Source organism: Pieris rapae, chromosome 5, assembly GCF_905147795.1.
Source record: "Pieris rapae chromosome 5, ilPieRapa1.1, whole genome shotgun sequence".
Lineage (NCBI taxonomy): Eukaryota > Metazoa > Arthropoda > Insecta > Lepidoptera > Pieridae > Pieris > Pieris rapae.
Window position 1 is genome coordinate 1,786,160 of NC_059513.1, and position 12,254 is coordinate 1,798,413.

Consider the following 12,254-nt stretch of genomic DNA (forward strand, 5'->3'; position numbering starts at 1 on the left):
TTCGTCACTTCACAAGTATACATAATAGCACAGTCATACATAATCCCTGTTTGTCCTGCTCCTAACAAAGTTGCTTTGTAGCACTATTTAAAAACCCTCTTCGACCAAGTGATTTGTGTTTAAGCACAATATGGGCTTTAGACTAAACATTGTATCTGAGCTTACAACGTTTACAATAAAACCATTTTTATAAAGTCTATTTCCAATACTGCAGGTTAAATTCACTAACACTGGAATGGAATACATAAGTGTGTTATGTTATTGTGTTCGTAAGTAGATTAGGGGTAGGTCTTAACGTAATGTAAGCTCAGTTAGCTAATACATAAAATGTTCTGCATGGTCCGGTGATAGATGAACCGTTCTGGGCTGAAAGCTTAAGTGTGACGTAGAGGAGAGTGTGCTTTCTTTAGAAAGTCTATCATGGTTTTAAGGTTGGTTGAATGAAACGTAAGTATCATTGTGGGATCACGTGCGGTCTTATACTATCGCAAAGTGCCTTGCGACCTCAACTGAGACTTTCACATGTATATACAGAATAGACTCTTGTAAAACCCTATATTATCTATCGTTAGAATACCTAATCAAGTGCCTAATGATACGTGTAAATAAGTAGCGAATCGAGTCACTCTATTTCTCATTACAAAATGATATTTATTACATGAAAAACTAATAACACGAACGAGATGCTCGTCACAATCTGACAGCTGTCATTTAGTCTTCTACGCACATTTTATTGTGTAAATTTAATACCCTATTAAAAAATAGGGTTTTAAATTTACACAATAAAATACTTTTTAGTACACGGTAATATTTCGAATTTTAGACGGTAATTTATCAAACTCTTTATATATCTCTTAAAATCATTTTTGCGCGGCTTCGATTAGATAGGAAATATCGCTCGGTTTTTTCAATATCGACTTCATATTATCTCGTTAAGACTAGCGGTATTTAATGGAGAATAAGTCTGTAATGGAGCTGTAAAATCGGATAAGACTTAAGTTTTTAATTCTGTATATAAGTTAAGCAGTTGGGGTCGCATAATATTGGTGCAAGTAAAAGGGTACCAGGCGTACATAAGTTTAGTGAAGTCCGCAGTAGCTTGGTGACTAGGAGCTGCGACGTCGTGCGTAACATAACGGTGAGGTGTAAGCACTGCTTTGGTGGACTGTTAATGCGTTCAGTATGGTGAGTGTTCATCATTTTAATTACATTGTGACGTCTGTGAATAAACGTGTATCTCGCTGACAATTGTCATCGCAATTATTTTTGAAATTTAAATTTTAGCCGTTAAAAATTGCCGTCAAAATGTCAACGGGATACAAAATATAACATCAGTGATTCTTCTATACAAATTTATTTATGGGAAAAGTATTTATATAAAGCTGAAATGTGAGGGATCCATTTTGGTTGTCAATCGAAACATATTTGTGACTAACAAAAAATCTTATGCATGAAGTATTTATATATTCATAATTACGTTTTTATCACTTTTATGGTAGAGAACAGGTGTTTATTGTAAGGAATTTATACAGGTCCGCTGACATACTATTACCCAGCTTTGGGTCCTACGTTACCGCCCCCTCTCGTCTACTGGGGTTACCCGACACCACCAGTTTCACCAGCCCATTACTACCATCAGCCACATCACCCACAGACTATGGTAAGGGTAATAAGTGAGTTACAACCAATTTTTTTATTCGCTCTAAGGAATGTTATTCTTGATTATTGTTATAACATAATCCCACAATTTATCTAGTAAGCAAAGGTAGGTATTTCTTTATAACCTGCATACGTTCCATAATTTATAAAGTAAGAAGAATGTGTTTTCCAGATGCCCGAGGTGGTACCAGTCGGGGGCGGATCCCCTCTACCCATACCTCCCCCCGCAACTTGCCCCGAATGGCCTATATTCATGGTCAACTGATAATCGTTAATAACTATAGATAATGCAAAAATATATTAAAGTTATTTGTCAATGTCAAAAATGACTTTGACAACTTATTATGGCGCTCAACATTCAAGGCCTTTAAAGGTACAAATAAAAGTAAAATCACTTGCCAATAAATTATATTCACGTTATATTTTATCTTCGAAATATATTTTATATAAAATTGATATTTTATCAAATTAATATTACAGAAATCTTAAATACCTCTTTCTTTCATCCTGTTTTCAGCTGCTATTTATACCTGTGGATAAATCTATTATAGAACTATTTTTGTTAACATTGTATTGTTTTTAACATCACATGAGGTATTAATTTTTTCTTCCTAACTCAGTTTATCGCTGTTATTTAGTAGTTAGAATTGATATAAATGGATATAATTTAAATAAAGTACGAGCAATAATATTATTTTAAAATAAAACATTTAATATTGAAAATCTATTTTTATAAGTTTAATTGTCTAGATACCTAAAATTTATAGTGAAACTGATATTAGTTATATATATATTTATTACTGATATAGTCTGTGCACAGAGAGGTGATTCTTATTTCATTTAATCAGAAACAATATATACATTTCATTAGCAATATGTCAAACTATAAAGACGTAGCAGTAATAGCACCATAAAGATAATAATTGCATTGCTGCGACCTCAAATCGTAAAACAGTTCTCTTTCTGCAATGATTTTATCAATGATGTCTTAAAAAGTTGTCTAATTTATCAATCACCATGTTGTATTGTCCGATTGGATACTTATTACATTAAATTTAATATATATGTCATCGGTATATTTAATTAAAATAATTATCGTCTTAATGTTATCTCAATTTTAGACTTATCTGATAAAATTATATTTAAGATTGTGTATGCGATAGAAAAATTTAAAAATAAAAGTGCTCAAAACTGATTTTAAAATTCTTGCGAATCAAAATTCTAAATTCAAACAATATTTTTATTTAAGGACGGTGCTTAAATTCTCTTTATAATACCAAATATATTATGTCTTTTGAAAGGCGAAGCTCAATTAGTGCATATAGTTAGTTGCCATAAGATTAGTCGTGCATAACTTTGAATAAAACCTATGTGATTTGCTCAATAAGTTATTGATAGCAATAACTGAATAGATATATTTAAATTTTATTTCGTAATGCCAAATTCTATGGACTAAAGTTAAGAAAGCAAAAAATGCATATTTTATTTAAAATAACATACTACAATGCACGACATAAATTTTTTAACCTTATTAATGAAGTTTTCTAACTTTGGTTTGCTTTTAAGTATTGGCTAGAGTTGCACGATACCCTTAGCATATACAGAAGTGTTAGGAAAATTTGACAATTAGTTTGTAATTAGTTATAAGAGAGAAACAACAAAATTTGAATGTCTTCCATACATTAAGTTGTCACAATATAGATTTTACGATCACAGTTCATAGATAGTATTTTATTCTTAAATCTATTATTATTATTATTATATGTTTTCCTTCTTCCTGTGATTTCTTGTATTTCCTTTTGTACAACGATTATATAATCTTCAAATATATTTTACTTAATATAGAAAGCGATATTATATTCTTTAGTGTTAATGCAGAATCGTATTTCGATAAATCTGTATAAAAAAATATTTTTATAATAAAAAATCTATATTTAATAAAGTTTTATCTTTAGTCTAAGGATTTTACGGTCAGTTTATTATAAGAATAGCTATATATTTGTACTATATAAAATCTACTTTGTTTTCGTTAAAATTTTAATATGATTATAAGTGATCAATATCCATGACGTTAAATTTAAATTACCCACAATAATTAGTTTTATCTTTTGTTACTTTTTTACTGTTATCCAGTGATCGGAAAATATTGTTACCTATATGTTATGATCGTAATATATAACGTCAATAATAAAAATGTAATTAAAACTTTGTTAAGGTTTAACACAAGAAGTATACTAAACATTTTTGGTTGAGTGACTATTGAAAACTAGTAGTCTTTTATAAACCAAAAAATATTTGAAATATGTGTTGTCCTATATATTTTAGAAGTCAAAAAGGATGATTGAGCTTTTAAACTTATTTAAACTATTCAATTTATTCTACTTAATGTTCTTCAATATTCAAAGAAACTTAATTAATAGGCACTCCATAAAGTACCTAAGAAAAATCGAGACTTGAGTCAGACTATAACTACCGAAGAATTAGTTGTTCATAAAGGTGCTTTACTATAAGATACATATTATTAAAAATAGTTGAAGAAATAGTAAAAATTATTAAAATCTTCACGAAGTTTTTATTACATTTAAAATATTTTAATAGTTAAATTTAGATAAATTAGAATGTGCAATGTTTATTTTAAATCTTTCGAAATACCAATGTTTGGTTTATCTTTATAGTAGAATTGTTCTAATAAATGAATAAATGACAAGAAAATGTTTTATTTCATAACGGTTTGATAACTTCAGAGGACTGTGACACCTGATGAGGCTCAATTCCCATTCCCTGCAAATTGTAGTCAAATTTGTTCAACTTTGAATCGTCGGTGACCAAAAAGTTTTTAATTAACGATGTCGGTCGGTCGTACTCATCCTATAGCAAGTTATTTTCTAAGGCTTGAGAGCAGTGGCGTAGCAATGGGCGGATTGGGGCGGCCCGTACCGGGGATCACCATTTTTGGGGTGAAACCACCCGGCCTCTTAACTTTAAGAACAGTGTACAAACAAAAAAAATCGCTAGCATAAAAATTTCTTTTTAAGGGAGTCCTCTACTACCACTAGCTCAGCTGTAGAATTCGGGGATTCCAACAAAAAAACGTAATGCTGACGTGGGTGATTCCCCGTCCCATACTCGCAATCTTTTAATAAACCTCTATCATATAAAATTTATTGCTTTTTTACTTTCGGTGCGGTGACATCACCAGCTTCCGCACCGGGTGCCACCCAAGGTAGCTTCATCATGCCTTCATCCAGAACTAGTTTACATACAATATAGAAAAATATAACTTTTTGCTATGTTCCCAGTCTGTTAGAAGGCTTCCAGTTTGCCCCTTAGCATGGATTAGACTTTACATAAAAAAGTCTTAGCCATATGAAATGTACAAAATTTAATAGAAATACCAATTACTATATTGTCATCTATTTGGTTAACCCCAATTAGTACAAATAATAACACACACATGATAAAAACTCTTTTATTAGATAAATTAAAACAATGTACATTATAATAATTGCACTTACTGTCGTGTCAATAAATAATTAAGGTGGCATATCGGTGAGGCCTGTATGGATTGACGATGTCTGTACTTAATTTTCTTATTCAATTTTTGAACTGAAACTTCTTTATCGGCGTTAGAAAAAAAATTACCGACACATTTTTCGGTTTCGCGCCATCTTTTTCTTGTTCTATCACGCTTGATTCGAAGCCATTAATAACAAAAATATATAATAACGATAACAATGATAAATGAAAATGAATGAATGATCATAATTATATTACAATTAATGAAATTGTTTGACAGATTTACATAGAAACAGAATTCCCAAGGTATCTCATAGACCTACAGACAACTTGTGACAGCAGTGTTGCCAGATGGGGCTATGTCTATTACCGAGCTGCGTTATTATTTTATCCGCTGGCCACACGTATTCGGCTATATTTTTTTTCAGAAATATTATGCAAAAAAAAAAGAACTAAAATAGTACGAATTTAATAAATATATAAGCAGTAATCATGAATTTCAACTTTCCCTAGGGACTATCTCGGGGCTACACGCGCGCTCCGGTAGGGCGATTCGATAAAAAAAATATTCTGGTAACACTGTGTGACAGGATGCTTCAGTGCGAATGGACTTTGTATCCGGCTAATAAATAAATTAAAAAAAAAAAGGATGCTTCTGCTAACGTCGTATTATATGATGTTTCATTATATTTGAAACATAGCGCAATGGTAGATATTATAGTCTTATATAACAAACATCCAAAAACGCTGAATCTCATTTTTATCAAATATCTACTTAACAAAACCAACGAATTCTGTATAAAATTCAAATTTGCTTATAAAATGACCTAATTTCCTTAATTTGGCCTCAAACCGAGGCCTTGCATGATTTGGTAGACATGAATCACTGTAAGTCTTGGCCTAGTTTAATAACAGTCCGGCCTTATTCACTATATCACTACACTTAGACAATTCACATTTACACTAGGACTCCTCCTGTCCCGACACATGTGCCAGGAAGATTTGGTGCGGCGCATGCGCACCTTGCGATGATACCTGGAAAATATTTACATAGTTTTAAAAATATATAATATCATTTGGAAAGCATTATAAGGAATTTTGATCCAAAAACTATTCTTTAATAGAATCTTCCCGCGTTTTTGAAAAATTAAACAAAATGTAGTCGCCCATTGGCGTTAATTTAAATTTATTTCTCTTATTTTTGTAAAATCCTTGTAGTTTTAAGAAGTTAAGCCAAAAGCTTTAATGTGCGGAAAGCTAAAAGCATTAAACACTCATACGGTAAAGGAAAACATTGTTAGGAAACCGACATACGTCAGCAAAATGGCAGCGTGATTTAGGCGCAATTAATTAGAAATGATCACGGAACCTATACAAGCATATGAGGCCTAGACCTAAAAGGTCTGTTATTTAAGATAATGTTTGGAAACATGCTGGTCCTGCTCCATAGGACAATCATAGAGACTTGACAAATTTTAATTTTGTATAGTTTTGTTTTATAATAATACAAACTGTAATTATTTTATTTATACACACTGTTTTATTGCTTTTTTATTACTATTTGATGTATAATATTCTACGGATTCGATATTTGTAAATATGTGAGGAACATGTACATACATACTAACAATACAACAATAGACCTGTATAGTAGTTTTATTCTATGATTACATTGGCTTCACATATAATTATTTAAAATGTATATACAAAATATTGTAAATGCTATTTTAAAAGAGTAAGTGTGGAGATTCTTGCCCATTCTTCTCCACACGAAACTACCTTTTGGCAGGGGCAACTAGAATCATCTTTATATTTTATTTAACTTTTAAAAGTACCATTTTAGGTGGTCTAATTGGAATAAACTATTTACTTTGACTTTCACGTAGTAGTGCCATTTGTGTATTCAAAGGTAATACGATAAGTTGAATGAATCAAATGCGTTTCACACTTTACAAGTGTGACTTAATATAATATTTTTTTAGAGAATATTTTATTCTTAAAAAAACTAATTCATATTGCAGACTTATTACCTGGCAATAAATACTTATTTTTGCCAATTCATCATTAATTTAGACTGAATGATACTAACTTGAATAATCTGTGGCGTCTGCTGTTGGGACTGTTGTTGAGCCTGTATACTGATAGAAGCGTTGGGATTATTCTGCATCTGCATACGGATCATGTTCAGCTGGGCTTGTGACAGCATTAGCTGAGTAAACAAAACATTTATTTTTATGAGTTTGTTTTGTTTTTAACAGATAGTAATGTTTATGATTCGTATCAAATAAAAAAATAAAAAAAGTGTATATATATTTATATTTATATATTATCAGGAAATCTTTGAAACTATGCAACGGATTTTGATGCGGTTTTTTAAATAGATAGAGTGATTCAAGAGGAAGGTTTATATGTATAATAACATCCATTAAATAGTGGAGAAGTACTGTTATTTTTGAGGTTTCTAATGTGATGTCGTGAATAATTACATTTTTTCCGCTTACATTGCAAACGCAGGCTGAACCCTACGAGTTTTATCAAAATAATGTACTAAGTATTGTACACATTGAAAAGGTCTACAGAAAAGTCCCTGATGGTAAATGTCTATCTCTTATAGATAACCCACATTTTTATGTACAACGTTTACAGTTTTTCTGTAGTGTATTTAGTATCAGCATTGCACCCGTGCGAAGCCGGGGCGGGTCGCTAGTTGTCAATGAATAAGGTCCATTACCCTTTATATACATAGGAGGAAATGATGTTGTTGGAATTCGACATTATACTCAATTAATATCCAATCCCACAACCATAACCACCTTTTGAAGTTGGTTAATATGAAACATTGGTTATGGAAGTTCATATTCTACCTGTATGGGTTGTGGTTCTTGCTGTTGGGACTGCGATTGGGCCTGGAGGATGATGGGCGCGTTTGGGTTGTTCTGCATCTGCATGCGGATCATGGTCAGTTGTGCTTGTGACAGGATCAGCTGGAAAAAAACATTCTAATATTAGCAGGCGGCACAATAACAAAAGACAGCTATCGCGGATGCGTCGCCGGCATTGCACCAAAACACTTTGAGAAAATTAAAGACAATTTCGTACAAATTTTAAGTTTTTGTACGAAAACAAAAATCCCTTTTTAGGTTTCCCGTTTGCTCGTTTATATAATAGGGGTTATATAAAAGGATTTTGAAAGTACGTCACGAATTTGTAGGGGGGGTTTGGGGTAAAAAGTGACTATGTGGGGCGGGAATTGAATTATACGATATTGTTAATATTATTTCTGACTTTTCGATACTTTAACACATAAATGAAACTAAGGTTTAATGGTTCACTGGTTGGTAACGAAACTTTTTATAATTGGGTACAGAAAAACTTTACGGCGCGTTACATAGGGGGTGGGCTGTAAAGTATCTTCAAAAATTGCGTAACGTAATATACCTCAGGTACTTTTATAAAATTATTACAACTTAGAAGGTCCTCGCTTCAATTCTAGATATTGATCAGATGAAGTAATATAGGAAACCGGAAATTAAACACAAAAATCTTTGCCGTGTGTTGACACATTGTTTGAACAAAAATGTGTCTGCTTCGAGCTTCTGCATTTCATACTTACAGGAACATGTTGTACTTCTCCAGATGAGTTCACGACTTGTTGTAACAATGTGACGGCTTGATTGTTGCTACTTGCTGACGTCGTACTTGATGATGGCTGAAATAAGAAAAATCTTATTAACATCCGTTGTTTCATAAGGGAATGGTTTTAAGCAGTTTTCGCTGCGCACCACCGCTTTATGGAACTAGTTGCCCACTTCAAGTATGACCAAACCAATTCAACTGAGAGCCCCAAGAAACAAGCGTACCAATTCATAAAATGCCGGCAACGCACTCTCGAAACCTTTGGCATTTAGTGTCGGGCGGCGGTAGCACTAACCTGCTAATTCTGCTATTTCTTAAAAAAAACGGCACCTATATAATAAAAAATCTCTCCTACAATTTCAGTATCATATCACACATTGAATTATAACCAATGATGTTTTACTTTTAAATTAAAACCCCATTTTAATTATAATATATAGTAATTATAATTATTTTGTCATAATTGTTTTCTACAACACATACAGTACCCTTCAATGGAATCGCACTCAACTCAAATTAACCTCTAAAAATATCAGATTATGGCTGATAGCCGATTGCAGATGAACAAGAACACAAAAAAAAATACTATTGCCATAAACAAAAAAGTTTTCACTCTATTTTCTTTGTAAACATTTACCTGAACAATTTGAGCGCAAGGTTGTGTCACAACTTGTGTGCTCGCAGCTGGAGATGTGTGTTGAACTGGGACCTGAAATTATATTCTTTAGTTAGTTTATTTTATTTTTATCTTGTATTAAGAATCTTGTTAGACAAATGACTTCAGCATGTTTTGACATACTGAAGTCTTACTTAGCGCTAAGTCTCAAATATCATTCTCTCCTTACTGGACCTTATACACTAGACTAACCATGTTCCTTAATGTAAACTAAAAATAAGATTATAAAAAATACTCACATTTATAGGATCGGATGGTGCATTTACTCGGGTTTCCTCTCTTACACGGTTAAATTTTATCTCTTGTCTTGGAACTATGTCGATGAGGAAATCAAATTGGTCTGAACGAGATATTGCCATTGCTATATCGTTACGCTGAAAATAAATAATTTGTTGATTTGTCATTCGTTAATAATTATTATTTTTATATAATTTATTAGTGGCAAATAGTAGCACTGAGTATCGACAGTAATCTTTCCATCATGATATGAAATAAATGTATATCCACAAAATAAACAGTTAAATAATACCACGGATACAGAACTCCAATGAGGATTTTATAATACAGTGTAAACTCCATTTAACAACAAATATAATCACTCGTCTTTGATTAGTTTTGCTTGTTTACCATACAATGATACAGACTACATAGCATTATACACAATAACAACAGTTAAATAATAAAAGTACTTTTTACTTTGCCTCAATATAGCAAGATATAAAAACATAATTTCTGATGCAGCAAAAGATGTCATGCGAAAATAACATACTATATGCAATAGCCTTCAAATAAAAATTGTGTGTAATTACTAACACTAGTCTGAAATAAACTTTTTCTTTTCTAACACAGATTTTTCTTTTTTCGATTTAACAACAACTATATGTAACATCAAAATATGCAGTCCCTCGAGTGTTGTTATATAGAGTTTAGAATCTGTATATTTACTATTTAGATTAGCTTCAACTATGCAGCCAAAGTGTAGGATGAAAGACACAACATTTACATTTGTTTTTTAGACCATCATCAGTAGAAAAGTGAAAATTAAGGTTGTGCCTAAAACAAACTTCTTATATTGGCATAATATTTGTACCTGATTGGAAACTAAAAAATTAATTTTTCTGCTGGATTACCTGCAAGGTCCTCCTCTTATTGTCCTCTGTATGTGACCAGGCCCGTAAGGTCAACTCATGTATGAATATCTCACAGGCTTTTGCAAAAAGTATTGGGGCTTCTGCAGATATCATTTTTACTTCCTCATCCAACTTCATAATTTTTTTAATACGGGCTAGGGGTAGTGACTGTGTTTTAAAGTCATCCTGAAAATTACAATTACTTCTCAAATTAATATGTTTTTTTGTAATATTGCAATACAGTGAGAAGTTACAAGTATTAATAAACAAATGCATGAATAAATTTACAAAATAATTAGGTCATGTAAACTCACAGCAGTTATTTTCTTAATATCCTCATTAACTTTAGCCCAGTAATTATTTAGTGTTGTGTGGATATGAACTGTTGGAGACTCTTCAATCTCTCCTTCAATTTCTTCTATTTCAGGAGCATTACCCTCTTGCTCACTGTGGACAACCATAGCTTATTTATCATTAATATCATTATAACAAATGAAAAAGGAAGATTGAATAACAAAATTTGATTCCATGTTGTGCACAAATCTATTTTGATACAAAAAATGTGCATACATTAAACACATTATTGCTTGCTATTAACTGCTTTCATTCACACCATGGGAACCAAATAAGAGGGGTATGATTGAATTAAAAAAATACTGGTGTTAACTTCTTTCCTTCTAATAAAAATAAACAGTAAATTGAGAATGGTGTCCAACTCATATTTCATAAGGTCTATTAGAGGACTTAATAACTATTAATAAAATTAACTTAGAGAGGGCCTAACCAAATTAACAATTATTGTTCACTACAAAGCAGGAAATTCTTTACACAATTTTATTTTATAAATATGTTATCAGTACATACCTCAACGACATTGTTAAAATAACAATCCAGATTAATTTATAGATTGATAAGAATAAATAAGTCTTTTTTATTAAAGGGACCAACTGGCAAAATGATGACTGAAATATATTAAAACATTAGTGCAGACAGCATGATTAAATATGGTAATAGAAATAGCATTTCAACAATTGTAAGCGCTTAAGTACTTTTTTGGTAACACGATTCTTCCAGAAGATGAATTTGAATTATTTTATTTAAACTAAAAGTTTAAAGAATTCGTAATGGTACATATAAACAATAAACATTGTGAAGAAACTTACGTAGGTACAAGGAAGCACACCGACATCTTGTATTCACCAACAAATGATCAACGACCGCGATGTTTACTATAATTTAACACTATTTTGTATTTTTCAATTATGAGATAAAGTTAACGAAAAGATTAGCCGCGAGAAAACTTATTAAAACACGGTAACCAATAATCAGTGCAATATTTGGAGATCTCCAATCAACAATTACTGAAAATCCGCCAGTTCCACGATTCGTCCACCGATGACCAGTCACAAGCTTGACGTAGTTCGGTATTGCCATTTTACATTTCCGGTTGAAAATAGGTTTAATTATTTCAATATCAACCACTTATTGTTTTTGATTTTTATAACATTTTTATGATAATAGGAGTTAACTGTCTAACTTTACGAAAAAATTCTCGTAACATTATTTTTCAATAAAAAATTGACTAGGCAGTTTAACTCAGGAAATGTCAGACTAAAAATTCTGGGGTTTTGACATAA

At 31.6% G+C, this 12,254-nt stretch overlaps 2 protein-coding genes across 4 annotated transcripts in view; one reads left to right on the plus strand and one right to left on the minus strand.

Annotated features, from left to right (window-relative positions):
* Window positions 1–3,379, plus strand: part of LOC110996351 (RNA-binding protein fusilli) — a 77,172-nt gene extending 73,793 nt beyond the window's left edge. Inside the window, exons 15-16 of one of the 2 annotated variants that reach the window (XM_022263972.2) lie at window positions 1,533–1,673; window positions 1,832–3,379. In XM_022263972.2, coding sequence (XP_022119664.2) covers window positions 1,533–1,673; window positions 1,832–1,947 — 257 coding nt within the window. In that variant the 3' untranslated portion in view covers window positions 1,948–3,379. The remainder of the gene's footprint in view (window positions 1–1,532; window positions 1,674–1,831) is intronic. The other variant, XM_022263973.2, reaches the window with a different exon arrangement.
* Window positions 3,380–5,114: 1,735 nt separating this feature from the next.
* On the minus strand, window positions 5,115–12,027 carry LOC110996352 (nuclear transcription factor Y subunit gamma). 2 transcript variants are annotated; one of them, XM_022263976.2, is made up of 10 exons: window positions 11,781–12,027; window positions 11,482–11,579; window positions 10,932–11,064; window positions 10,618–10,803; window positions 9,727–9,861; window positions 9,449–9,520; window positions 8,789–8,884; window positions 8,040–8,159; window positions 7,265–7,384; window positions 5,115–6,210 (listed from the first exon to the last, which is right to left on the minus strand). In XM_022263976.2, exons 2-10 carry the CDS (start codon window positions 11,490–11,492, stop codon window positions 6,139–6,141), a joined length of 945 nt encoding a protein of 314 aa, XP_022119668.1. In that variant the 5' UTR covers window positions 11,493–11,579; window positions 11,781–12,027; the 3' UTR covers window positions 5,115–6,138. The 2 variants fall into 2 exon arrangements, with proteins under 2 accessions (XP_022119668.1, XP_022119667.1); XM_022263975.2 differs by lacking the exon at window positions 11,482–11,579.
* Between the last annotated feature and the right edge of the window lie 227 nt (window positions 12,028–12,254).

Excerpts from the sequence above, each read along its gene's own strand:
- LOC110996352 (XM_022263975.2), bottom strand. The coding sequence starts at position 11,806 with ATGTCGGTGTGCTTCCTTGTACCTAC. Across the intron at positions 10,804-10,931 it reads ATATTAAGAAAATAACTGCT|GATGACTTTAAAACACAGTC; the intron begins GTGAGTTTACAT and ends TGTAATTTTCAG. Across the intron at positions 8,885-9,448 it reads CTTGCGCTCAAATTGTTCAG|CCATCATCAAGTACGACGTC; the intron begins GTAAATGTTTAC and ends TTCTTATTTCAG.